This window comes from Nycticebus coucang, chromosome 3 (genome assembly GCF_027406575.1).
Source record: "Nycticebus coucang isolate mNycCou1 chromosome 3, mNycCou1.pri, whole genome shotgun sequence".
Lineage (NCBI taxonomy): Eukaryota > Metazoa > Chordata > Mammalia > Primates > Lorisidae > Nycticebus > Nycticebus coucang.
In genome coordinates, this window is record NC_069782.1 from 33,599,512 (window position 1) to 33,626,699 (window position 27,188).

The 27,188-nt window shown below is 37.6% G+C and overlaps 1 protein-coding gene across 2 annotated transcripts in view; it reads left to right on the forward strand.

The window, feature by feature from the left end:
* Window positions 1-22,703, forward strand: part of KITLG (KIT ligand) — a 90,845-nt gene extending 68,142 nt beyond the window's left edge. For both annotated transcript variants that reach the window (XM_053585606.1, XM_053585607.1), the window contains 4 exons: window positions 7,070-7,179; window positions 7,902-7,969; window positions 10,101-10,177; window positions 18,292-22,703. In XM_053585606.1, coding sequence (XP_053441581.1) covers window positions 7,070-7,179; window positions 7,902-7,969; window positions 10,101-10,140 — 218 coding nt within the window. In that variant the 3' untranslated portion in view covers window positions 10,141-10,177; window positions 18,292-22,703. The remainder of the gene's footprint in view (window positions 1-7,069; window positions 7,180-7,901; window positions 7,970-10,100; window positions 10,178-18,291) is intronic.
* Window positions 22,704-27,188: the final 4,485 nt, after the last annotated feature.

Here is a 27,188-nt window from a genome sequence, read left to right on the forward strand (position 1 = left end):
AGGAGAATTAAAAATCTATTGATTGTGTATTTGTCTGATTCTCCTTTTGGATCTAAGTTTCTTGCTTTATGTAGTTTGAAACTCTGTGATTATGTGATTATACCTTTATTCCTGCTATGTCTTCTCTGATGAATCGGCCTTTTAATGTTCCTGAAATATCCCTTATTACCTCTGGTAATGTTCTATGTCTTGAACTGTGTATCCTTTGTTATTAGTAGAGCCAGTCTTTCCTAAGATTTCTGTTTTCATGTTATCTTTTGCTTTCTTTATTTCCAACTCATTTTCCTTATTTTTAAAGTATATCTCTGCAAGAATGCATATAGTTGGGTGTTGTTATCTAGTCTGTCTTTTCTTTTTAATTGGAGTGTTTCATTCATTTATATTTCATAAATTATTGGGATGGATAGATTAGGGAATATCATTTTATTACTTGTTTTTTAATTTATCATATTTGTTTACTGATTCTTCATTCTTTCTTTCTAGCTCTTTTCAGAGTTAAATAACATTTATGGGGTTTTCTTAGTATTTTGTTTTAATTACTGTTGACTTTTTAATAGCATTTTTGTGCATTATTTTGTGGCTATATTAGGAATTAAAGCATACATGTTAACTTGTAATGTTTTTTTTTAGAGTTAATATTGTAGCACTTTAGAAAAAAATATAAGAACCAGAAACAGGATAGTTCTACTAACCCACGCCCATTTTTTGTATTGTTGTTGACATGCCTACTTGCATAGATGATAAGCCCATAATACAGTCTTCAAATTATTGCTTTACACTGTTATTTTTATATATTTTTAAGTAAGAGAAGAAAACATACATTGTCTTTTACATTTATCCACTTATTTCTTGTGCCCTTCATTCATGCTCACAGATCCAAGTTTCCATCTGGTGTTAGGTCCTTTCAGGATGAAAAACTCTGTAGCATTTCTTGTAGTACAGATCTGCTGGCAACAAATTCTCTTTTTTTCTATTACTTAGAAAATGTCTTTATTTTGTCTTCCATGTCTCAGGTACTTTTTACTAGATATTGAATTATAAGTTAACAGAATTATTTTTTTATTTCAGTCCTTTCAAAACAGTACGCCATTGCCCTCCTGCAGCTATTGTTTTTGAAAAAGGGAAAATTAGCATAATTTATATTATGCTTTCCCTGTATGGAGTAGCTCATTTTTCCCTCCATGTTATTTAAAATTTTCTCCTTTTTAGAAGTTTATATAGAATATGTCTATGAATAGTATTTTTCTTTCTCTTGTCAAGCTTATCTGTAAGTTTATTTTATCACACATTTGGGGGAAAATTTGGTGCTAATTTTTTCAAATGTTTTTTCTCCATTTTGTCTATCCTCTCTGATTTGCTCATCATATATATTTTAGGCATTTTAATACTGTGTCAGAGGTCACAGCAGTTTTGTTCATTTTGTTTAGCCTCCTTCTCTCTGCTGTTCTGAATAATTTCTACCTAACTATGTCTTCAAGTTCACCAACTTTTTATTCTGTCATCTTTAATCTGCTGAATTTTTTTTATTCTGTGAACTTTCTCATTTCTAAATTTATATTTTGTGCTCTAGAATTTCCCATTGATTATATTTACATTTTATAAGTCTCTGATGAGACTTTCCTTTTCATTATGACAATATTTTGTCTTTTGTTCCTTAAATAGAATTATAAAGCTGCTCTAAACTTGTTTCCTAATTTCAACCTGGAGAACATCTCAGGGTTGGTTTCTGTTAACTATTTTTCCTCTTGATTATAGGTCACATTTCCTTTTAAATGGTGTAATTTTCGAATATATGATGGACATTATGAATACTACATTCTTGAGTATCTTCTGCGTTTTATAACATTTCTTTAAAGACTATTACATTTTATGATTGCAAGAGGGACTTTACCTAACAATTGCAATCAGTGTAACTGGCTTATTGTACCCTCAATGAATCCCCAACAATAAAAAAAAAAAAAAAAAAACGACTATTACATTTTGTTCTGGTGGGAGGTTCAATTACTGGCACATGAGCTTTGTCTTTCCTCTCAGTGTTTTTTAAAACTTTCTTGGCTTACTAGGGTTGAGTAGGTATGGAATTTCCAAGACTCTCTAAACTGCTCAGAAAATTTCTCCAAACTTGCTTGTGAGAACACCTTGTTCCCATTGTTGTATGACTGCTAGATTCCCTGATAAGACACAACTCCCCAGGTATCATTTTTGTCAGGTTTGGTGATGTGTCTCCACATGCAGCTTGTTAGTCAACTAATAACTTAAGGAGACTTATCTAGAGATTTCTGGTACCCTCTCTGTACAGCTCCCTGCTTTCAAATAATACAGATCTACAAACTTTAGCCACATCAACCCTGAACTTCATCCTCTGACTACCTGTTTCAGTGAAAATATTGAGCCATTTTTAGATTCTATCTTCACACCTCGATCAGATGCTGCTACGCAGCACCTAAAAACCAGAAGGCCAGGACAATTGTGTGCCTTCCTTTGTGTGTTTTCCCCCTCCCAGGAATGACACTTTTATGTGACTTGTGGGCTACTTTCTGAAGATAGTTGCCTGTATAATGTTTCTAGAATTATAATTATTTAAATTGGGAAGACTAATCTACTATTGTGGTTGGCAACCAAAGCCTTTGTTACTGACTTTAAAAGATAAACTAGGCCTGTCATGTGACTCATGCCTATAATCCTAGCACTCTGGGAGGCTGACTCGGAAGATTCTTTGAGGCCAGGAGTTCAAGATCAGCCTGAGCAAGAGTGAGACCCAGTCTCTATAAAAAATAGAAAAATTAGTGGGGGCATGGAGACCCATGCCTGTGGTCCCAGCTACTCAGGAGGCTGAAGCAGCAGAATTGCTTGAACCCAGGAGTTTGAGGTTACCGTGGGCTATGATGGTACCACTGCACTCTTGTCTGAAAAATATAAAAGATAAATTGAATGTAAAATACTTGTTCAACCCTCTGCTTCTAAGTCAGAAGCTACTTTTTAAATGGCAAAATGAAAGGACAGCCTTCTTTTTTGTTCATTTTGTTTCCTTTTCTTTTCTTAAAAAAAGTATGTCTTGCATTCTCAGAAACTTTTGGCTAGGTAATCTCACTCATAAATATGCCACTTAGATACCTATGCACAATACAAGCTTTTGTGGTGCTCATATTCTCAGAAAAAAAGATGAAAAATACCCATAATACAGTATATAATAATAGAATTGTATAAATGGTTTTAGCTATAGCGTAGAGTCAGAGAAATTTGAAGAAGGCATGCTAGTTTTCATGGATTAGAATCAAAAGCTGATCATAACAATCAAAGGACCATGATATATGAAGACACATTGCAGAGATGGGAGTGTATAAGGCAGAGTCCTGGGATAATATATACACCTACTGTTAATAGTTATCTAAAGGGAATATTGTTTATAAAGTAATAGTAATATCCTTTATGCAAAGCTAAAAGGAAGCTTAGAAGATGTAAGTTTGAGATCATTGCAGGTGTTACCAGCAATACAGAAAGAAATCTTTATTTTGTATTACTTTACGGATCTTCTAGAACTGCAGTCTTGACTCAGACTGCCTGGACAAACATCCCAGGGTACTTAAATTCTCTTGACTCCTCAGTGAAACAGAGCGTGTGACTCCTTCACAGGGTTTCTGTGAGTTTTTTTTAATTTTTTTTTTTTTTTGTGTGTGTGTGTAGAGACAGAGTCTCACTCTATGGCCCTCGGTAGAGTGCCGTGGCCTCACACGGCTCACAGCAACCTCCAACTCCTGGGCTTAAGCGATTCTCTTGCCTCAGCCTCCCGAGCAGCTGGGACTACAGGCGCCCGCCACAAATGCCCGGCTATTTTTTGGTTGCAGTTTGGCTGGGGCCGGGTTTGAACCCGCCACCCTCGGTATATGGGGCTGGCGCCTTACCGACTGAGCCACAGGCACTGCCCAGGTTTCTGTGAGTTTTAAATGAGTTAGTATACATGTACTGGGAGCCATACCTGGTGTATTGTGATAGTTCATCATTATTAGAACAGGTAGAGGCCATAAGACTGGGTCAGTGGTTGTGTGAGCCTCTGGTGGGCTCTGGTTCTCAATCAAGAAGGAGAACCCATTTGCCTGTTTCATAAGTGCCGAGAGACCCCTGTTGTTGGGGGTGGGGAGGATGCTCCTACATGGACTCACTCTAACAAGATGTTCCGCAAAATTGTAGCACAATTGTAGCACAATTGCATGTTCTGTATTTCCACAGGTGTCAGTTATTATTAGTCCAACCAACAAGTCTGTTCCTAAGATTTTTGAACAGTGGATGGTTGCAATAATAGTGAGGTAAAATTAATCAGAACAATAACCCATGAATTGAGATTCCTCTAATCCTATAAGGATAAGCTCTGCCTACCCTCAAGGTCTCTGCAGGCGATCTTTGTATAAGGTCAAAGCCTTGCCCAGATACCCTTCATTATGGGCACTGAGGCATACCATTCAAATCTCTTTGATTCCTGGTGTATGGCTAGGGTGCCAGGCGATGAAGTCCTCCCCTAAAGGGGTTTTCTGATTAAGTTGTTTTTCTCTGCCTGCTAGAGGGACAGTAGTATGCTTGATCAACTGAAGGCAGGATTCTTAAGCCCTATGCATGAACAAATAACAAAATATTAAAAGCAACAAATAACAAAATAGCAAAAGCAAGTAACAATAACCTTTATGAAGCTCAATAATCCATGAGCCCTTTCCCTTCCTAGTCTTCCCTGTTCCTTTTCCTTACTCACTCCTAAGGGGGAACACTGCTGCTGTGTCTCAGTCAGATTCTGGAACTTCGTTATGGGCTCATCGTTCAGAACTGTCTGTCATAGTGGTTAACAAGTCACAGCAGTCTCAGAGGGTGGTGTGAGTATTGCTGAATGAGGTCTCCCACACAGATGGGTCTCCCAAGCTGAGAAAGGTTCTGAGTAGCAACTGTAGTGAGCTTGCTGAGCTCACTCATCAGTAAGCTCCTTCTGACCTTTACTAGTGAATCTGGTTTTTCTCTAACCTGAGTGGTAAAATCCAAGACTTAAGTTTGGTCTTTGGGTAAAGCCAGAAGAACTAGGTGTTTGGCTTCCTTTATTCCAGGGCATCTGGCTAACCAGACAAAGGTAATGGGAGCTCCCTAGAATAGCATCCTAGTCACTAGAGTTTTCCACTAGGCTGGGGGGACAAAAGTATCAACAGATTCCTTTGTTCTCTCTGTATATATACATTGATTTGGGCCTCTCCAAAAGGTCACTTAGTGAAAACTATCATAATTACACACCAGCAACACCACAGACAGTGGGAGTCACAGCAGATTGGCCGTGAAGGAGAACCACGAATAGCCAGGTCATTGATTTACAGATAGTGTCATCACATTCTTGAATTGCTTGTAACTGTAAATCCATTTTCTCATAGAAAATACTTTTATAAATGATAGTTAAATCCCAGAGTAGCCCACATAATCTTACACATAATCTTGAAGATCGCTGTATTCTTGTAATGATAGTATGACTTAAACTATGCCAAATACCATTTTACAACCCAGATTTATTTTGATGGGAAAAATCCATGTTGAGCTGTAATTTGAGATGGCTAAGTGTGTCTCCCACAGACCTGTAGAACGTGGGATGAGCAACTGTTGTTCTTGTCTCATGGAGCCAATTCATGGTTCTGTGAATGGACAGCCCCACTTCCCCAAACTCCCTACCTGGGAACCCCTGTAACCTACACTAGATACCTTTCCTTAACTGTTCCTTCTCCCCCAACACACATGCACATAAGCATACATGCAAGCATCTTGTCAAGTCTCTTTGGAAATAGGAATCATAGGATTAGGGAAGTCCCTGTTTCAAGTTCACATTTGGTGAAGGAATAGACAATTCCTGTCCTCACTACTTAGAAGTAGTAGATAAAATCTGCTTCCTACCTCTGAAGTTAAATCTTTGAGTTTTATTTTTCCCTTGTGAGTGTTGATATACATACAGTGGACTGGTTCTCATATATTACATATTTACATACTTTAAGTACCCTGTATGTAAAATAGGTGATTGTAGGCTGAGCCTGTAAATTGCTCAATTGCACCATTGCACAATTGGCCAAAAGCAGTTACTTTACCTTAAATTAGTTTATATTTTGATCATGTAATTGTTACCTCTTCAAAAGAAAATTGCAAACTTAACTCTTGCAAACTAGCACATGTGTCAATGTTCCCAAACAACTAAGTTGTTCTTTGTAAAGAGACATATAGAAAAGCCCATCAAAATCAGCTTCATGCTGGGAGGAAGAGACGGTTGTGAGAGATGCATTTTGTTTAATTTGTGAGTCTTTTCTGCTTCTCGTGGACAAGTAACGCAGCATCAAAGAAGGTGTTCCAAGCCAATCCCATGTCTTCTTTCTCACTGAGTCACTTACCTAGACTCACTTAGACACTGTGCTTTCAATCATTCTTTAGCCTTAGTCTCAAGTTTTCCAACACAACATTCTGAAAAATCAAATCCTTGATCCTTGACACTGTTAGCACCACCTGGCATGTAATAGATGTGTACAGAAGATGTGAATGAGGAAGCAGTCACGATTCTACGCATGAAATGCTGGGAAATGCTATAACCACAGTGCACATGTAATATCTTAGTATTTGCAGCAGGCCAAACATAGCTGAATGGATACAGACCTTGATCCAGGTTGTAAATGTCATCTTTACAATTTCTGGGCACGTTCTCAAGGGTGAGAAAGCAAACCAATTTAGAAGATAGAGGGCTAGGAGATAGATCTGCTGGATAGTATAAATCACTTTCCCCCAGGAATCTGTCAAGTGTGTTCCATATGCAATAGCACTAACTGTGTCAAATCTCTTTCTGTCTCTAGAGTTGTTTTTTTTTAAATGTATTCCTTTTCTTTTTTGGAGACTACATGGACTTTTATTGCCTTGCGAAAACAATGCTCAGCAGAAAAATCAACCTCTTGAATAATTTAAACAGATATAGGTCAAGAGTATATTGTGGAAACAGTTGGGAACAACCACAGCATAAAAGCAAAACCTCTAGGGGGGATGTGCTGTCCTCACCACTGTGTCCTTTAAATTACAGGGAAGGCTCTAAATTCCACTGGAGACTCGAGCCTACAATGGGCGGCCACGGCATTGCCAGCGTTCTTTTCTCTTCTAATTGGCTTTGCTTTTGGAGCTTTATACTGGAAGGTATGTGTAGCTGTCCCTTTTTATTGATTTATTAATTTTGCTCTCGATCAATCAACTTTACATATTTATTTGTTCACCCCATGTTGACATAAATAAATGATTAACAAACAAACTGTCTTTTTCTGAGAAAGGATCCTATTAAGAAAACAGTGAGTCCTACCCTGACAACATTTAAATTTTAGAAAGTTTCTCTGCATTTCCTTGTTATGTCTGGAGACAACCCCTGAAGATAATGATCTACACTGAAGGATTAGGAACTGGTTTTAATGACCTGAACTCAATATAAAAAGAAATAAAACCTGCTAAAAAAAGTTATATGATGTGCTAAAAAGCCAAACAGAAATGCTATTTGTATTATCTGCTATTGGAGATTTCTAATCACTCATCCTGTTATGGAAGACATTCTTATTAAAGCCTGTCTAAAAATTTAAAATGAACGAAATCATCACAACTCAGCTTTTTGAAATGTCTTTGGAATTTGATTACTATTTTAAATCTATCAGTTTCTTTATTACTCTTTGACCCCCAACATGCTAAAAAGGTTGAGTCAAAAATACTATGCAGTTTTCATACTCTTTTATTGCAAAAGTATTCTGCATACTGCATGTTGGGTAAACAAATTGTGATTGGAGTTATTGATATAAAAGATAAACGTCTTAACTCTTAAATATTATACCATTCATTGATATTTTTATAACCTATTTCCATTGTTCTTTTCCCAGAAGAAACAGCCAAATCTTTCGAGGGCAGTTGAAAATATACAGATTAATGAAGAGGATAATGAGATAAGGTATTTTGTTTTGCTAAATGTGTGCATGAGCGAGCTTGACTTTGCCCCTTTCACACACTGTGCTCACGCTGGTAATGTCTTTAAGAAGTGCATCCCAACTCTTCATTCATGCTGGTCACCTCTCCCTCTCTCTTCAATCCCGTGTCTCCATTTATCTGTAGAATACCTTCACACAATCATCTTCATATTTCTTCTTAGGGCATCAGAAGGGGTCACGTCCACTTTTTCTATTTCTATAAGCTGCAGAATCTTGCTCAGACTCCTGGTCATGGAGCTCTAAAAGCACATTTACCTATGTTTCTTTTCCACACTGTTGCCAAAACATACCAATTCGTTTCTCAGAGTCTGTTCCCAAGCTTAGCTCTTTGTTAACAGTCACTATTGGTTTGGGGGTGTTTGCTTGTTTTTTTGAGACAGAATCTTACTCAGTCACACTGAGTGGAGTGCCATGGCATCATCATAGCTCACAGCAACCTCAAATTCCTGGACTCAAGTGATCCTTTTGCCTCAACCTTTCAAGTAGCTGGGATTATAGACCACACCCAACTAGTTTTTCCTATTTTTAGTAGAGATGAGGTCTCACTCTTGCTCAAGCTGGTCTCAAACTCATGAGCTCAAGTAATCCACCTGTAGCAGTCTCAAAGAGTGCTAGGATTACAGGTGTGAGCCACCACACCCGGACCATTGTCAGTCTTGTGATTTTAGGTTGTCACCACAGATCTCATCTGTAGACCTTCTAAACTCAACCTTCCTTAAACCCTGGTTCATAGTGTCATGCCCTATTCAAAGTACATTCAGTGATTTTTCTCTTGTGTACATAATGTATTTTTTACATCACTCTTTCAGAGCTCTGAACTTTTCTCAATATAGTCATTTTTTTTTTCTCCAAGGCCAAATTTCAGACCCCTTCCCATTTACTGTCACTGGCCTTGATTACTCTCTTACCTTGAGAATATTGCCCCACACCAATATTCCCATTTACATTCAGTTATAATTTTAATTTGGCATGTTATTTTTTCACATAGCATGCCTACATGTGTACATAGACACATAGAAAGAGCATATGTGTAGATGCATAAATAGAGAATTTTTTTTTTTAAGATTAAACAGGCAAGTTTTATTACCAAATGTTAACAATTCTACAACTCAGTAGTATTGTATTAAGTGTTGCTACCTATCTTAAAGTCTTTCAGAGCTTTGGGCAGACATCCTAAAGCATCAAGTATGAAGAACTTTCTTTCTGATCTTAAGTGCCAGTTATCACCAATTTTTACACACACAAATTCTTTTTTTTTTTTAATTTTTCTACTACACTCACAAGGCCATTGCTGGTCAGCTGAAGAGGGACATATTTGGCTCTCCATTTAAGGTGTTGATCACATTAATGCAAAGTAAATACAAATAGCAGTCACATAAATTGGCATGGCATTGCATACAAGCAAAAGATAACATGGGTCACTTAAATATCAATACTCAGTGCACTTTATCGAATCCTGTTTCATTCTTTGGAGTTGCAGGAGGCAGCAGTACCAGCTAGCGCGTGTCCAGTATTGCACTTTTGTAGCATAAACACAGCTAAACACATAGTGCTAGAACACTGACGGCATCAGTACCTGCTCTCATCGTGTCAGTGTTTATCTCTGTAGCATGCTGACTATACTCCTAGGCTTTTAAAAGTTTTAATTATTTGACAGTTAAGGCATTAGAGGAAAAGGCTTAAGGCTACCTTAATATATACAAGCATACACTTCAGTTAGCATATTGTTTTCTAGAACACATTGTTCAAACATTCTCATTTCTGTGATTTTAAAAACTGCAGACTTTTTCTTGTAAAAGTCCAAAGCATAAACTTTTTTCGCATGGTATGCCTATGTGTGTACAAGACCCATATAAAAAGCATGTGTGTATATGCGTAAACAGAGAGGTCTTTAAACTACCTGGGAAGGCTGTGTTGAAACAATAAAATCCTTTTCTTCCCTGTACTAATTTTTAGGAAGGTAAGCTTCCCGTCCAATCCTGCCATCTTTGCTTCTGTATTTATAAAAAATTCGCCTTTTACAATGGCCAGATCATGGTGTGCTTCAGAATCTCTGTCCAAAAGCAAATAAGCATTTTTCTTGTTGTTTTTCAGTATGTTACAAGAAAAAGAGAGAGAGTTTCAAGAAGTGTAACTGTGGCTTGTATCAATGCTGTTACTTTCGTACATTGGTAAGTTCTTAGAATTCAAGCTGAAATATTTAGCAAGAGCTGTACAGCATCTTAGATGTCAAAATTTAGAAATAAACTTCATTATGAAGTCTCCTGTCAAGCAGATGTCAGTATGGTAATGGAAGTTGTTATACAGTAAAAAGCAATGTGATTAGAAGATTCATCTTGTGTGGGGGGTAGAAGAAAAATTAACGGGCAAGTGTTTAGTTGAGGCCAGAAAATAAATTAGACAAGGGGGATACAGGCAGCCCCAGGGTTAAAAATGAGATGAGTTCTACACATTTGTTCTTAAGTTGAATTTGTATGTAAGTCAGAACAGATATATTCACTTATTAATAATAAGTAGTAGCCACAGTTCACAGTACGAGTTGTACATAAGTTGGATGTTTGTAACTCGGGGACTTCCTGTAGAGCAAATAAAGACTGAATTAAAATATTATTAATGGGAGAAAAATACATAAAGCCAGTTTTACTTAGGCGTGACTACCATAACATGACAGTATCCCATGGGTGAGATGCTGACACAAGAGAAAACCAAAAATGTTCCCCTGCCATTTCAAGGGAAAGGATAATGTCAAAATAGCTTATACTCAGAACAGTAAAATTATCAAGGTCAAGTGCCACCTGCCACATCCAGAAAGGATAATGTCAAAATAGCTTATACTCAGAACAGTAAAATTATCAAGGTCAAGTGCCACCTGCCACATCCAGAAAGGATAATGTCAAAATAGCTTATACTCAGAACAGTAAAATTATCAAGGTCAAGTGCCACCTGCCACATCCCGCTCGCGACCCAGAACTCAGGTGCACTGATTGTAAAGCAGCAGCGGAGCTGTGCTATGACTGTGGGGTCTGTGAAAGGAGAGAAAGACGCGGCTGGAGGCACTGGTGGCCGTTATCTCTGGTCCTGTCTACTTTCGTGCGCTTCCTCACCTTGACTTCTGCTAACCAACATTTAGTTTTGTTTTCCACAATGGTATATGAAGGTCCTCTCTTCATAATTCCTCAGTTCTGTGCATTCTCTGGCCATAAAAGTGCTGTTGACTCTCGTCGTTTATTACAGATGGGGTCAGTGGTGAGCTCTTCCTTTTCCTTCCAGCTCTCACTTCTGCCCCAGATTCTTATCTCCAAGTCAAATCTTCCTCACGAGAGCTGGGTCATAGACTGCCTTGTCTGCCCTCGCAGCTCACTTTTATAGTTAAAGAACATCATTTTTTCAGTAACTCAATATAACATGATGTAATAATTACATGGCACGTTTCTCTAACTCTTTTATCCTTTTATTACACAGACTTCTTCACTTTTGTCTTAAAGCATTCCCTTGGTCACCATATTTAAAGCTCTTTTTTTTTTTTTTTTGCTCCCCAGCACAGCTTTTCTCTAAGCTTATTATTCTGTCAAATACTGAAAGTGCATAGACCTCTTTTTTCCATTATTTTTGGAAAAAGAGTCTCTCTTGCCCAGGTTAGAGTGCAGTGGTGTGATCATAGCTCACTGCAACCTTGAACTCCTGGGCTCAAATGATCCTCCTGCCACAGTCTCCAGAGTTGCTGGTATGATAGGTACATACCAACATACCCAACTAAATTTTTTATTTTTTTAGAGAGCCACTGTCTCACTTTTGCTCAGGCTGATCTCTAAATCTTGGCCTCAAGCAATTCTCCTGCCTCAGCCTCCCAAAGTGCTGAGATTACAGGCTTGAGCCACCGTGTCCAGCTTCAATCCTTTTTATTTTCTCGAGCAATATTCCCCGAGCTGACATCGTTGTTTTTTCTCGAAACTCATTTCTGTGCCTTTGAACCTTAGGACAAATTTCATAGTTGTTGTTTTTTTTTTTTTTCCTAATAGCTGTTTCAGTTCCCTTAAGCTGGACATTCACAAACCACACATTACATAGTTAATTGAGTCTTTAATGCTCAAGTGGTGTCTTCTGTCGATTTGTTTTGGATTATATTGCTGAGATTCTTCTTTTGGCACATAGGTCTTTAACCGTGTGGTTTTAACTGGCATTTGTCCGATGACATTTGGAGAGTGGATTAGGATGAGGAAACCTAGAGACTTGTTTTAGGAGGATAAAAGGTAGCGTTTCATGGCTACTAGTCAGAAAACATTCAAGGGCAGGAGCTGGGTCTCCCTGCTTCTTGCTGTATCCTCAACACCTAACTTCTTATCTGTGCATTGTAGGCTCTTTGTAAATGAGACTGAGTGAAGGAATGAGCCCTAAATAAATGTTGACCCAAATGGCAAAGAAGATGCTTCCTCTGAAGTATGGCTTATTTTGTGTGTGTGTAATTTGCTGATAAAGATCAATGAAACATCAAGATGTGTGTGTCAAGGAGGAATATTCTCTACTATTAACTTAATTTTCTTCAACTATGAAATATCGCTGATGTATAAAATGACTCACATTAGTCAGGTTAAAGAAGCCCAGAATTGTTCAGAAATGAACTCTTCACACTGACTGAGTAGTCAATGTGAAATGGATACTGGGGTGACAGAAGAAGTGACAAATTCCCTTCATGGAAAATTTATGCAAAGCCCCCTCCAGGCTCAGCTCAGATACCACCTCAAAAAGTGACTTCCCAGGTGAAACTTATCTCTATTTGTGTTCCTGCTGTGTGTAGAACATCACAGTTACTTAAATAAACATTTTTCTTCTTCTTTTTTTTTTTTTTTTTTTTTTTGCAGTTTTTGGCCAGGGCTGGATTTGAACCCACCACCTCTGGCATATGGAGCTGGCGCCCTACTCCTTTGAGCCACAGGCACCACCCACTTAAATAAACATTTTGGGTCCTTTTCAAAACCAGAAGCTGTTAGAGGGCAAGACATGTCTCTGAATTTAATTTTAGGATCCTGCCAAACTCTATCACTTCTACTTTGCGCACATAAATAATGAATAAATATGTATTGAATAAAGACATAAATGGTTTTTGTGAATTGCAACAATGTAAGAATAAAATTTATGTAGGTAAAATTAGAAATGAACTTGCTTATACATATATATGTATGTTAGAATTCAAATGCTTGAGGAGAAATAGGGAAAGAGGAGATAAAGAGCCCAGGTCATCACCACAAATCTGCAACCCCAGGTCAAAATGTGTACATCTCATTTATAATCATTTATTGACTACCCATCATGTGGAGTAAGCCTTAGAGTTGGTCCTGTACCAGCAGATGTTCAGAACCCTCTGAGTAACTCCGAGTCTACTCTGAGGAGAGGTGTGTGGTGCAGGGAGTTATAGGAAAACAGTCTATCATGTGATAGGAGATGAAATCTTCCTCACAAATAAGCATAACAATAGTACAGAGAACCGGGCGGCGCCTGTGGCTCAGTCGGTAAGGCGCCGGCCCCATATACCGAGGGTGGCGGGTTCAAACCCGGCCCCGGCCAAACTGCAACCAAAAAATAGCTGGGTGTTGTGGCGGGCGCCTGTAGTCCCAGCTACTCGGGAGGCTGAGGCAAGAGAATCGCTTAAGCCCAGGAGTTGGAGGTTGCTGTGAGCTGAGACTCTGTCTCTAAAAAAAAAAAAAAAAAAGAAAAATAGTACAGAGAACCAAGATAGACATGAAAGGTGGAGTTGTAATTATACATTCTAAAAAAAATAGGTATAATTTGGATTATAATTTGCTGGAAATGAGAAAATGCAAGGAATGACTCAGGTTTATGGCAAGGATTTCTCCCTGAAATGGAAGTATAACCAACTAAAACAAATTAAATCAAGGTAAATACTGGAACACTGTGATGTGGAACATACGGAATAGTTAGCTCTCAGAAGGAAATAACTTATAATTTGGAAATGAAGAGAAGTAAGGAGGGTTTAACAGTTTAAATACAAGGGAAGGACATGGAAGGAATGTAAGTAATAAACTAGAAACAAAAATGTTGCACCTAAGGAAAAATATACTGAAGTTGTGTTTAACATCACTCGGGAGAACAGCTATATGAAAAGTTAAAAATCCAGTTAGCCACTTAGCTGATGCCAGGTATCCAGCTGTGGCATCTTGCAAGATCGTTTATGTCTTGGGTTGTGTATAGCACAGATTAAGAGAAATAAAATATACATAAATTATATTAAAAGCCTTATTTTATGTTAGTACATTGCGGTAAAACTCTGCTCTTTACTCTTCCCGCACATGTGATTCCAACAAACCCTCGTAGGTGCATTGAAAGATGCAAAGCTTAATATAACCTACTTCTGTAAGTTGCATATAGCCTACAAAAGAAATGACAGACATGCACAAGGACCAGTTGTCAAAAGTAAACTAAAAGATCCAAAGTTTAAAAAGTAATAAAACGTGCTTACAAACAAAATTCAATAGGAGTTCAAAGTCAGGGCCATTGCATATGGCAGCATAAGAAACAAAGTCATCACAGCTCCAGATGTCGGTGTGGATGGGCGTCTCTTAGAACTGTTCCATGCATGCCCAGGTGCAATTTTCTTTTCTGAAGGCAGGAGAAATCACTCTCAGTAAGACAATGAAAGTGGCATTTTTATTGAGCTAAATATTTATGACAAATGGCATAAACTAAGTTAAGAAAGCACAAAAATACAAACTGTAATGTGTTCAAGACCCAGTTTGTACAGCAGGACCCCAGTGGAAGTCATATATAAAGGGTTAAAATGCTGAGAAGAAAGGGTGGTCATTAGTTTGAAAAAGAGTTTGAGGGGGTATAGAAAAGATGTGGCAGAAGTAAAGGAACAGTTGGTGCGGCCAGGTGGCTGGAAGTGATGAACAGAAGAAAGGGAGTCTACCTGTGAAGCCAGTCTTCCCATAAAGATGTGAGAGGCAAAGACTCAACAAATCCAAGTTCTGATGGATGATTTAGAACTTTGGGACTCAGCAAATGGTGATGCCATTGAAAGAAAATGGAAGTCAGGAGAAGGAGCTGTTGGTAAATAGAATAGAACTTCTGTTACGTCGACCACCCAAGAGACTGTAGCAAATTGACCAACATATGCAGATGGTCAACATAAGGAAATAGGTCTACTGTACTGATAACGGACATGTGGTCCATGTCCAGTCTGTGAAAAGTAGGTCACCTTCTAGTGTAGGGAGGTGGTCAGTTATGGAGGTTCTACTGTATTATTAGAACTGACCAGGGGCCAAATATGTTACACTGGAACTTCAGAAAACAGCACTGAAAATAACAGATTTGAAATTTGAGACTATCTCCAAATAATATTTAATGGAGACTTTAGAAGAAAGACTGCTTAGTCACAGAGAAGGCCCTGTCTGGTGGAGTCTAAGTAGCATGGGTTTGCAGACACTTAGCAATTTATTGGCTTTGCCCCAGCATGGTAAATGTATAAATTATTCTCATTATAATTAGGCTTGTGGGGAGATTCATAAAGGAAACACAAACTAGAAGTTTCCTGTGTGTCTGAGCCAAGACAGAAAAAAAAAAAAAAATAGATCTGAGAATGGGAATAAGGACAAGCCAAAGTCAAGCTTGGAAATTGAGGCCACAGGGCTTAGGCATGGTTGGTTACTTACCAAATGGCAACATCTCTGAAGATGTACCAGATATTTCCTAATAATAAATGTAGCAGCCGCTATAGCCTCTGGCGAGGAGGACTGAGAGTTGTGAGAAATACCTGTATAGTTCAATCATGGAACACCTTGGTGAAAAGGGCATGGAAAGGGAGTTAGCTCTCCTAACAAGCATGAGAGAGCTCCTGAGATGAAAGCCTGGGTGAATTGGCAGGCTCTACACCTGTGGTGTTGAGAGGCAGGCGATCAGCCTTATATTAGGCTGGAGGAGAAGGCAGTGGGGAGCATGCGCATTCTATCTCGGACCCCCTTACTCTGACTCTGTCACTTCTGCTGCCTGCAGAATGCCAGCACAGCGTCTCTCTGTTGAAGATCACTAAGCTCTGCTGAAGACTAAGATCTCTCTGTCTAAGGAGATTGCTTTACTCTCTTCTGTCAGCTGAAGTAAATAGCCCTCAGGCACCTAAGAGCAATTGTTCCTGAGTAAGGTAGCTTAGCAGTCTGCGTCTGCAACCTAGATAAGCCAGGGCTGGAGACCAACCAGTCTTGGGCCCTGATAAGTGGCGTCCACGAAGGGCCCTGACAAATAGGTTCTAAAGATTTGGCAGTTTTGTTTCTGAGCTTTTATTTCTGTAGACACATTGTGAAACAGAGGACTAGAAAGGAATTAGACTTGGGCTCAAGCCCTGGCTCTGGGACTTAGCTAGGTGTGGAGTCCTAGATGCCTGAGTTCCTGTGTTGTTGAACTCCTGGTTTTTTGTTATGAAATGGGGGGATGATAATACTCTTCTTATTTTGTTGCAAGAATCCAGGGTATCATTATAAAAATTGTAGTTTTATTCAATGGGCAAACAATTGTTAGCCTTCAAGTTTATTTTCTCTCTAAGTGACTCTGGAACAAAAAAAAAAAATAGATTTCCAGGTTTGCTTCTCTACATTTTATGCTCGGCCTTAAATTTAGAATTTCAAATTAGTATTCATAGCTTTTAGTAAACTTCTCTTGCTTTCTGTGATTTCCTTTTGCTTTCCTAACCAGGAGGTATTTTTAAAATATCTTCTACATATTTTGGATTTCTAAAGTTTTATCTTAATATCTCATAATTATGTCTTACCACAGCAATTATTAAGTGAGGAGACTGTTATGTTAATCAGTTTGATGTAAGCTTTCCACATCGTATGTCAAATCAGCACATTGTACCCCATAAATGCATTAATGTACACAGTTATGATTTAATAAAGGGGAAAAAATTAATTCTGCTCTCCTAAGTATAGGTTCTCTAGTTTCTAGAATTCTCTGTTTGGTAAATTGTTATGTAATGTAGTTTTTAACACATTACATTTAGAGAGACTGGAAAAATTGCTGTAATTCTTATTATTCACACTATGGAATTTTATAGATAATCTATGTAATGATCTCAATACTTTAAAGCCAATGATCTGTGATTCTGGGATTGATAAGGACAAAGGTAGGGAACGAGAGCCAACAGGGAAGAAGAAAAATGCAAAACAGATTATTTAGGAGCTAGGATTGAAGCAACAGTGATGATACTATATAATTTTTAAAAGTAGATAAAGAAGTACAAATACTTTACTGGAAAGTTGAAACATCAGAAGACTCAGTAGTTCAACATTAGCCCCGAAGGACTCATGCTTCACCAAGTACAATAAGCTGTGCTGAGGCCAGATGAACCTTCCCAGAGGCTTTGTCAGGATGTGGGGCCAGGATTTCACACCTGGAAGTACTGAATGAAATCTTGCTGCTGCTGTAGTATTTCCTCAGTCGGGAGAAGTGAGCTAGAGCCTAGCAAGGCAGTCTGGAGACTGCAGCTGCGTGGTGGGCACGTGAGGGTGCTACCCTGTTTCCCCGAAAATAAGACCTACTTACAAGAAAGATAAGATGTCCCCTGAAAATAAGACCTAGCGCATTTTTGGGAGCACACCTTAAAATAAGACACTGTCTTATTTTCGGGGAAACGGTATTTGTTAGCGGCTTCTGATCAGCTTCTCCTCCTGCCCCAGGTTAGCTTTTCCATGCTACTTGTGACTTACTTATTATTTTTATTCTCCACTCTCTTCTCCCTGGACGCTGTCCTGTCCTTCACCTCTTCTCCCTTCACCCCCTGTCTTCTGTCTGTCATAGCCTTGCTAGAGAAATTCAAGGTGAAATAGGTTGATAAACTGAGATAACTGGTGCAATGTCTGGGGGTAAGAAAGCCGCAGGGTATTTACTCATGTATTCTCAGGTCCAAGAAATATTTATTGTCTTTTATAAGGCAGGCATTGTTATAAGAGTGGATGTACGACAGTAAAAAAAGAAAACAACATAAATAAAGCCCCCTTTCCTCGTGAAACTTACTATACATTCTAATGGGAGGAGATAAACAGTAAATAGTTAAGATCATTTCAGATAATATTAAGTGTTAGGGAGATCAGAGAATTCTACTGATCATTTCATCTTAGAAAATACATATCAAGTTCTTTTGGGCTATGTAAGTAGAAACATACGTTGTAAATCTATGATTTATTCTTTGATCTCATATGATTGTTTTCAGCTATTGAGAATGGAGAAAAAGGCAGAACGCAGGCAACACCTTAATCTCTCTTTTTTCCTTCCTCTCTAGGATGGTAACAGTTCATGTTTGCTTCATAAATGAAGCAGCTTTAAACAAATTCATATTCTGTCTGGAGTGACAGACCACATCTTTATCTGTCCTTGCTACTCATGACTTTATGTGGATGATTCAGAAATTGGAACAGAGTGACTTACTGTGAAACTGGCACTGAATTAATCATCTATAAAGAACTTGCATGGAACAAGACTATTTTAAGGACCTGGGGGACTTGTGGTCTCACGTAGAACTCGCAACTGATGTTGGAGGAGAAAGCACGTGTCTCAGAGCGCACACACCTCTTGCACAGCTCCAGAAATGTCTAGATGCTGAAAAACAACCCAACTTTTACTCTTCACATACAACCTGAAGTCCATAGTTATCTCAGTTTCTGCAAGTTGATTTCAGCCTGGATAGTGGGGAAGGGGGGATAATAATTTTTCTCAAGGAGATCTAGAAAATATTTTAAAAACTCAGTAGCAGCAGCCATTCTGTGGCATTGAAAGCAGTGGGAACTAAGCGATTGGAGTTGGCAAAGTGACAGGATTGTAGTTGCTGATTAACAATGCTGTCTGAACTTGATCTCTTCCTGATGTAAACCATGCTCACCCATGTCCTGCCAGACAAATGGACATGGCTGCCCGGTTCTATCCATGCGGGGGAGCCAGTACTGAGTTATGCCTTGGCACAGGGGAGACTCTCCAAAAAGAGTCATGGCGGGAAGACGCTATGAACGCTGACCAGCAGGACAGTGTGCTGAGGAGAACATTTGGCACCCCTGGGAAGGTATCCCTGTGCCTCGACCCCTATAGAGTGTATAAGTCATGTTTGCAAAATATGTTATGACATGTTTATATTCTAAAACTATTGCAGAGCTCTGTAAAGGGACTTAGGAGAAAATGCTAAATGTAAGATGGTCCCATTTTCAATTTCCACCATGGGAGAGAATAAAAATAAATTATGATATTTAGTATCTAAGGTTAGAAAACCACACCCACAAGCTAATAAGGGTGTTGAAAAAAACTAGGTTACTTGGCTTTTTTACAAGAACACAAGGAATCAGGAAACTTTAGTTATTTATAGTATAATCACCATTATCCATTTAAAAGAACCGTTTATTTAAAATCAGGCACTCTATATTATTAAGGTTTGTGAATTAAAAATAAAAAGAAAGCTTTATGTAGTTATGCATGTCAGTCTGCTGTTTAAAATGTGTGACAGCATTTGTCATATTAAGAGTAAATTTGGCAGGAATTCCTAAGATGGACATTGTACTTTTAAACTAGATCTTATAAGACGTTATGTGAATATCCCTTGCCATTTTTTTAATAGTGAAGGGAACATCTGACTAACGAATGACTTTTTATGGTTTGATTTGAAGGTTCTTCTAACACATAACATGTCAGTGATGTACACCTAAAGGAAGTCACAGCTTTCCATTCTAACTTAATCTTTGTGATAATACCCTTGCCATTGGCTACAACCACAGATGACCATTTTCAATGAACTGATACAAAAGGGCATGAAAAACCGACTGCTAGCTTTCCTTTAATTTCAAAAGTCCAAGAATTTCTAGAGTATTTGGATTTTAACTTATGTTGAAGATAATCCAAACCAACTCCAGCAAGTGGCCTTTATTCTTTTTTTGTACCAAAGAGCCCAGATAACGTGCTGTGGTTCCTTAAACACTAGTCATCTCTCTAAGATACGACCCAGGTGCTTTGGGAAGCTGCATTAATTTGTTCAGTCCCTCTGATATCCCATGGTACAATTGATTAGTAATAAAATCACAGACCTGTTTAATTGCTGAAAGGGCCTGTCTCAGTATACAGCATTGACTGTTTTGAAATAAACAGACATAGATTAATTTGAGGGATGTATGCAGGTCATGTGTAAATTGAGAAGACAAATAACTTCTCAGTCTGATGGTTGGATTATTTAACCAATGGTTTCAAATTACTTGGGCCTATGAAAATGCTGTTTATTGTGCTTGGGAGTACAATAAATGTACTTTTTTCTCAAAGTTTGTCCATGGAGTTAAACAAATGCATCAAGTTACAAAATCTGACATGATAAGGGAGGGGATATATGTCCTGCCTATTAAATGTATTGGTTCATTGAGAGTTACATGGATTGCCAATTTTTAAAACTCTAAAATTCAATAAAGTGCATGAATAATAGAAAAATGCTGAACATTACTTTGGATGCTAGCTGCTTGGACATTAACTGTGTCATATATGCTATGAAATTGAGAATAGGTATATATATATACATATATATCTTTGCTAATTTTATCCCAGATGTGTTCTAAATATCCTTCTTCATAAATTATGGAAAACTTGAAGCCAAGGTAGTAAACCACAAAATCTCCTTTTCAGTGGGTTCTCTCTTCTAATGTTTCAAAATCACCTTTTAAAATGATCTCAGAAATCTGGAAATTCTAAATTACACTGAAAGCTTTACATCTCTTTGGTAGAAACCAAGTCTATAAATAAATTGACTCTATAGTAAATGGTGCCTGCCTGGTGATATCGATTCCTGGATATTGTATCATAATCTAACGTGCTCCCCACACTGCCACATTTTAATGAGTCGAAGGCAAATGGACCTTTTGCAGTATGATACTAGAACAAGTAACGTATCCTCTTAAAAAGGATTACAGGTGTGAAAAAAGTAACAATATATGAAAAAGTATGTGTACATAATGAAATATTTCCTTTTAGTAAGAATTAAGTATATTTCATTGAGCATTAAAGTATGTTGAAGAAGCTTTCGTGGCACATTTGAGTACTCTAATGCAACTGAAGTTATAAGTGAACAGAAAAATCCATTCAGAAATCATAGGTTTTTAAAAATTTTTTCTGCCACTAGGTTTTGGTTTCAAAATTTGATTCCAATATGGGGATTTTAGCCATTCCAAATTGATTCTCCTTTAAGAAATATATATTTCACAAAGGCATTTTGACATAGTGGGATGAATGTTGGGAAAGATTATCGGGAATCTCTTCTACTCTGTCACTAACTGATGTGGTAAATCACTTCCCCTCTTTGGATCTCAACTTTTTATTTATCTGTATGGTAAACTCAGAAGGCACTCCTTAGGGGTGAGCCCTATTTCTGTATGACTGTCCAAGACAATGGAGCTGAAACTATCCCATGCAAAATATGCAAACTGATCTCTGTGAATAAGCATCTTTACCATAAAAAAAGTTGTTGATGTTCTCGTTTCTAATGTAAATAGGGTCCCTTAGTAAAAGTGAAGTTCAATCTCAAGTAAGTTAAATTGGATAACCATTTACACAAAAGATGGCTTTTTTCTTTTCTTAAATAAACATTTTGGATCACCTCTGAAGAATGAAAACCAATAGTACCTTTTTAGTCATTTTAACCAAGAAAATATAAGATGTGTGTAACATTTGGAAATGTACCAAATGAAGCATTTAAATGTTCTTATTTTATTGAAAGGTAAGAGTAGAAAAAGTAAGATATTCATAAAGTTTTTGAATGCCAAATGATATATTAGAACCAATTTGTAAAAGGGTAATCCGTATATTACATTTTAAAATTGGAAAATGGGATAAGAATTTTAAAGTAAGCCAGCTTATCCTTGAAATTATTTCAAAATTGGCTTTAAAGTATAACCATTCAGACTGAATTCTAATTAGTTCGTTTGTGGAGTTTGATGACACCGTTCACCATATTGCTCCTTTCCATGAACTAGTCTTGATATGCCTTTGTAAAGATAAAATAATGATTTCATATCATCATAAAGTATTGTTTTAGAAATAATCCATGTTCATATGGGTATTTATTATCCTAAAATGTTTGCTAAGCATTATAATTTTATTTATAAATGCCATCTCCAACTACATCCTTATAATGTCTTTTTAAATAAAATTAAGGTAATTATTTATACTAAAAACCATGGTATTTCTAAATACTTGATTTCTGAGTTACAAGACTCACGAACTATGATTTTTCAATCAAAATACCTTATTCTCCTATATTCTAAGGATTAGTTTGTGATGATACTGTCCACTTGTCACCATTTTTTTTAAATCAATGGACTTGAAAAGTGTTCATTTAGATGAATGCCCAGTATATAGCCCTAGTTCAGTCATAGATTGGAGTTTGCATATTGTAATGTAAATGTACGTCAACGCTATCCTACATAGTTTTATTATGACTGAAGTTTAATTAAATAAAAAGTTTGTAAAATGTGATGCGTATGTGTATATACTGTATGTGTACTTTTTAAAATAGGTATATGTCCTGACCCCTTTTTTATACAGGTTTGAATTTGAAATTACGTTATATATACATATACTTTATTGTTCTAAATAAAGAATTTTATGCACTCTCATACTTTTGCCCTGTCATTTGATATCTTAAGGTTGTCACATGTGTTCACAATGTGATTAAACATTTATTAAACTAACTTTAAATTTTTCTGTGGAGACTTTTTGTCATGAATTTAGGTTTTGGTGAAATACGGACACAAGGGGATAAGAAATAAGAAATCATTTTAATTCGATAAGAATTTATTGTTCACTAAAATAAGTAAGGTTGGGCAATGAAGATAAAGAACTAACACATTGTTTTTTCTTAAGAGGTTTGTAATTTACCTGGAGAAGACGGGAGAAGTACTATATATGTGTGTGTGTGTGTATTGATATTTATATCTGTATCCACCTGTATCTATATATCTCCCCACTGCATAAGTACCGGGCTGGGCAGCATTCTACATGACAAAGAGTAACATTTCTCAGTTTATTTCACCAAATCAAATAGGTGCGTTCTGATAGCACATGCTGTATAAACAGATAGATGAAACCAGACCCTGGGATGCCACAACAGAGAGTACAGATGTTATTATCAGAGCCCAGGAGAAGCCATTTCATATTTCTGGGAAGAGGAATGGCAAGGTCAAACCTCATTATAGTTTCTGTGGTATAAGCCATAAATAATCCTCTTCAACCCCTGGTCAGCATTTGACTTGAGACCATATCCCCAAGCTTTATGACACCGCACATTCGCCTACCGTTTCTTTTCAGCATGGGTGACTTTCCTTCCTCTGGTCATTCTTTATAGTCTCAACATCCACCAAAATAAGCCTAAAGGACTATAATATCCTCCTAACTGATTACATCCTCCCCTTTCCCCCTTTTTCAATCAATTAATCACATTATAGGGAATACTACGTACAAATCTGATGATATTTTTCTTGGGTTAAAACACTTCAATTCTTCATATTTTTAGGATAAAGCTCTAAACCCTAAACATGATTTTACAAGCCCTCCTTAAGCCATCTCATAGTTGTTTTTCTTGGCTTGCTAATTGTCATCTTCACTGTTACAGACAACATAGGCCTAGGCCCTGAATACTCATATATCACTGCAATCCTCAACTTTAGTGGAATTTCAATTTGTGGAATTGAAACAGAATTTGATCTAAACAGCCATCAACTATTGCACTAAGTTATTTTTTTTTTTTTGTTTTTGTTTTTGTTTTTGGCCGGGGCTAGGTTTGAACCCGCCACCTCCAGCATATGGGACCGGCGCCCTACTCCTTGAGCCACAGGCGCCGCCCCACTAAGTTATTTTTTTTAAACATTTTATTATGGAGAGTTTGAAAATACACCTGTATTTCTTGGTATATACATACCACAGCTTGTTAATCCATTCCTGGGTTGGTGGGCATTTAGGCTGTTTCCACATTTTGGCGATTGTAAATTGAGCTGCAATAAACAGTCTAGTACAAGTGTCCTTATGATAAAAGGATTTCTTTCCTTCTGGGTAGATGCCCAGTAATGGGATTGCAGGATCAAATGGGAGGTCTAGCTTGAGTGCTTTGAGGTTTCTCCATACTTCCTTCCAGAAAGGTTGTACTAGTTTGCAGTCCCACCAGCAGTGTAAAAGTGTTCCCTTCTCTCCACATCCACGCCAGCATCTGCAGTTTTGAGATTTTGTGATGTGGGCCATTCTCACTGGGGTTAGATGATATCTCAGGGTTGTTTTGATTTGCATTTCTCTAATATATAGAGATGATGAACATTTTTTCATGTGTTTGTTAGCCATTCGTCTGTCGTCTTTAGAGAAAGTTCTATTCATGTCTCTTGCCCATTGATCTATGGGATTGTTGGCTTTTTTCCTGTGGATTAATTTGAGTTCTCTATAGATCCTAGTTATCAAGCTTTTGTCTGATTGAAAATATGCAAATATCCTTTCCCATTGTGTAGGTTGTCTCTTTGCTTTGGTTATTGTCTCCTTAGCTGTACAGAAGCTTTTCAGTTTAATGAAGTCCCATGGAATACTATTCAGCCATTAAAAAATATGGAGACTTTACATCCTTCGTATTAACCTGGATGGACGTGGAAGACATTATTCTTAGTAAAGCATCACAAGAATGGAGAAGCATGAATCCTATGTACTCAATTTTGATATGAGGACAATTAATGACAATTATGGTTATGGGGGGGAAACAGAAAGAGGGAAGGAGGGGGGGTGGGGCCTTGGTGTGTGTCACACTTTATGGGGGCAAGACATGATTGCAAGAGGGACTTTACCTAACAATTGCAATCAGTGTAACCTGGCTTATTGTACCCTCAATGAATCCCCAACAATAAAAAAATAAAAAAATAAAAATAAAATAAAAAAAAAAAGAAAATACACCTGTATTTCTGTATTTACAGAAGTAGACATGAAGGGTAATAAACGCCCACATAACTATAACCTCACTTTGACTTTGTTCAATTGCTAAATAAACTTTTTTAATTTAAACCTACTGCCTATACCCCTCACCCACTCCCATCTTTATATTATTTTCAGGAAAATAGAACATTTGATCTGGAAATATTTCTACATGTATCTCAGAATAATAACTTTTTAAATACATTAACAAAATACCCTTGTCACACCTAAGAAAAACTAATAATTCCTTGATAGGAAAGCCAATAAGTTTTCACATTTTAATATACTCACATTGTACATTACAGTATTGTATTTGAGCAGGTTATAAAATACAGGTAAAGACTCTGTTGAACATTAAAATTCAGTCCCCTCAGGTAAACAATGCTAGCTGTTCCTTATTAACATATGGAATTTTTTTTCATGTACAAACTATGTATACACATACATGCATGACCGGCCTCTAACCTTATCTTTTCTAATTATTAAAGGACTATGGAATACTCTATATCAGCCCAGATAAGTGTTTATCCTCTACACCATGATGACCAGAAATTATTGCTAGGCATTCAGGTTGCAATATTTAGGTAATTTATGCCCTTTGAAACTCCAGTCCATTCTTAGCAAAATTCAACATACTCTCAGAACTTTCCTTTCACCACCTTATTCAACATCAAGATGGAACTTTCTTCTGGGGAAATATCATTAGTCTTCTCAATTCATAGTTCTGTTTCTCCTACAGCTGTCACTGGGTCTGGAGGTGTGTTCTCTGCTCTTCATAGTTGTTTCTGGATGGTTCTTTTCTCATTCCTGGACTCTCTCCGATTAGAATACTCTGTAATCAGATTACATACTACTTCCACCCATTGTGGCTTTCATGTACTAACTCCCACCTTCTGCCATCTGGTTTCTTGATCATTTTAGAACCTGGATCACTGTCACCCAATTCATTTGTACTACTGTTTTAATTCTTAGGGATTTTAGTACACACATAAATGATCCTTTCAACATCCAGCACTTTCATGTCCTTGAACTTCTCTGTCTTAGTGAATTTGCCTACAACGTTACTCTAGCAAGTTAGTCTCATGCCATTAACAGCAACCCATTTGTGCGTGCCATCTCAAACCACCACGAATATCTTTCTAGTTTAATCATTCATGGACTCCCAACAATCCTTTGACCCACTGAGCCTGACAATCCATTAATTCTGCCATGTTTCACTAACTGTCAACAGGTTATTGAAATAACCTCTCTCTCTCACACCCCCCCCAAGGTAATTATTAAAATGTGTGTTTCAGCCTTATGATCACTCATTTGCATATACCTTCTTCTCCCTTGGTCCCTGTCCCTTCCTAATATTTATTTAGTAAGCCACTCTCCTGCTCAAATCCTATTTTCCACCCATTTTTTTTCTAACCCTATATGGCTAAAGGTAGCTAGAGTACGAAACACTGTCAGGCCTGCTGGTCTCTCTCTAGATTTTCCCTATGATCTCCACAGCAGTGCTGGCTGCTCAGCAGTTACACTGTATCTCCCTAGTCCACTGACCTGCTCTGAAAGCTGATTATTACATCCATCACTTTCACAAAACACTCCCATCATTTCCCATTCTTGCTTTTAGCTGATAATCTTGATTGCTATTTCAGGTTGAAATTTGGAAAAATAAAAGAGAACTGCTAAAGACTTTTGGAAGCTTGAACCTGATTTTCCATAAAGCTAAAGAAGCTTAACCTTTAGGAACTCTCATTTACCCAGGTTACTTATAAGTCCCTGCAGGGGGCCTAGCAATGTGTTCACATGGCCCTATGTTTCTGTAAAACTTGCAGCCACTTCCATTTCTCACTAACTGTTCTGGTGTGCAAACTGTTTCACACAATCCCGTCACTGCACCAACTCACCAGGGCATCCTGACTCAAGGGTGGATGGTCAGAGACTGTACCATGATCTAAATGTGTCTTATGGACCTGGCACCAAACGTATGTGTGTGGTGGAGGAAAAACCAGGTGCATGGAGTCAGGAGCCAGTTTGTGGAAAATTCTCATAATTATCACAGTCACTAGTGTGTAAAATTGTAAGTAGAGATTCAGGTTTCATCGATGCCTCACTACCACAGTTTTCCCCTCTCAGGAAAATAGTAATGTAGAGTACATAGTTATAAATAAACCATATTTCTTTTTTTCTATAATTTGTGAAAAAAACACAATGGAATTTAAGAAAATTGCT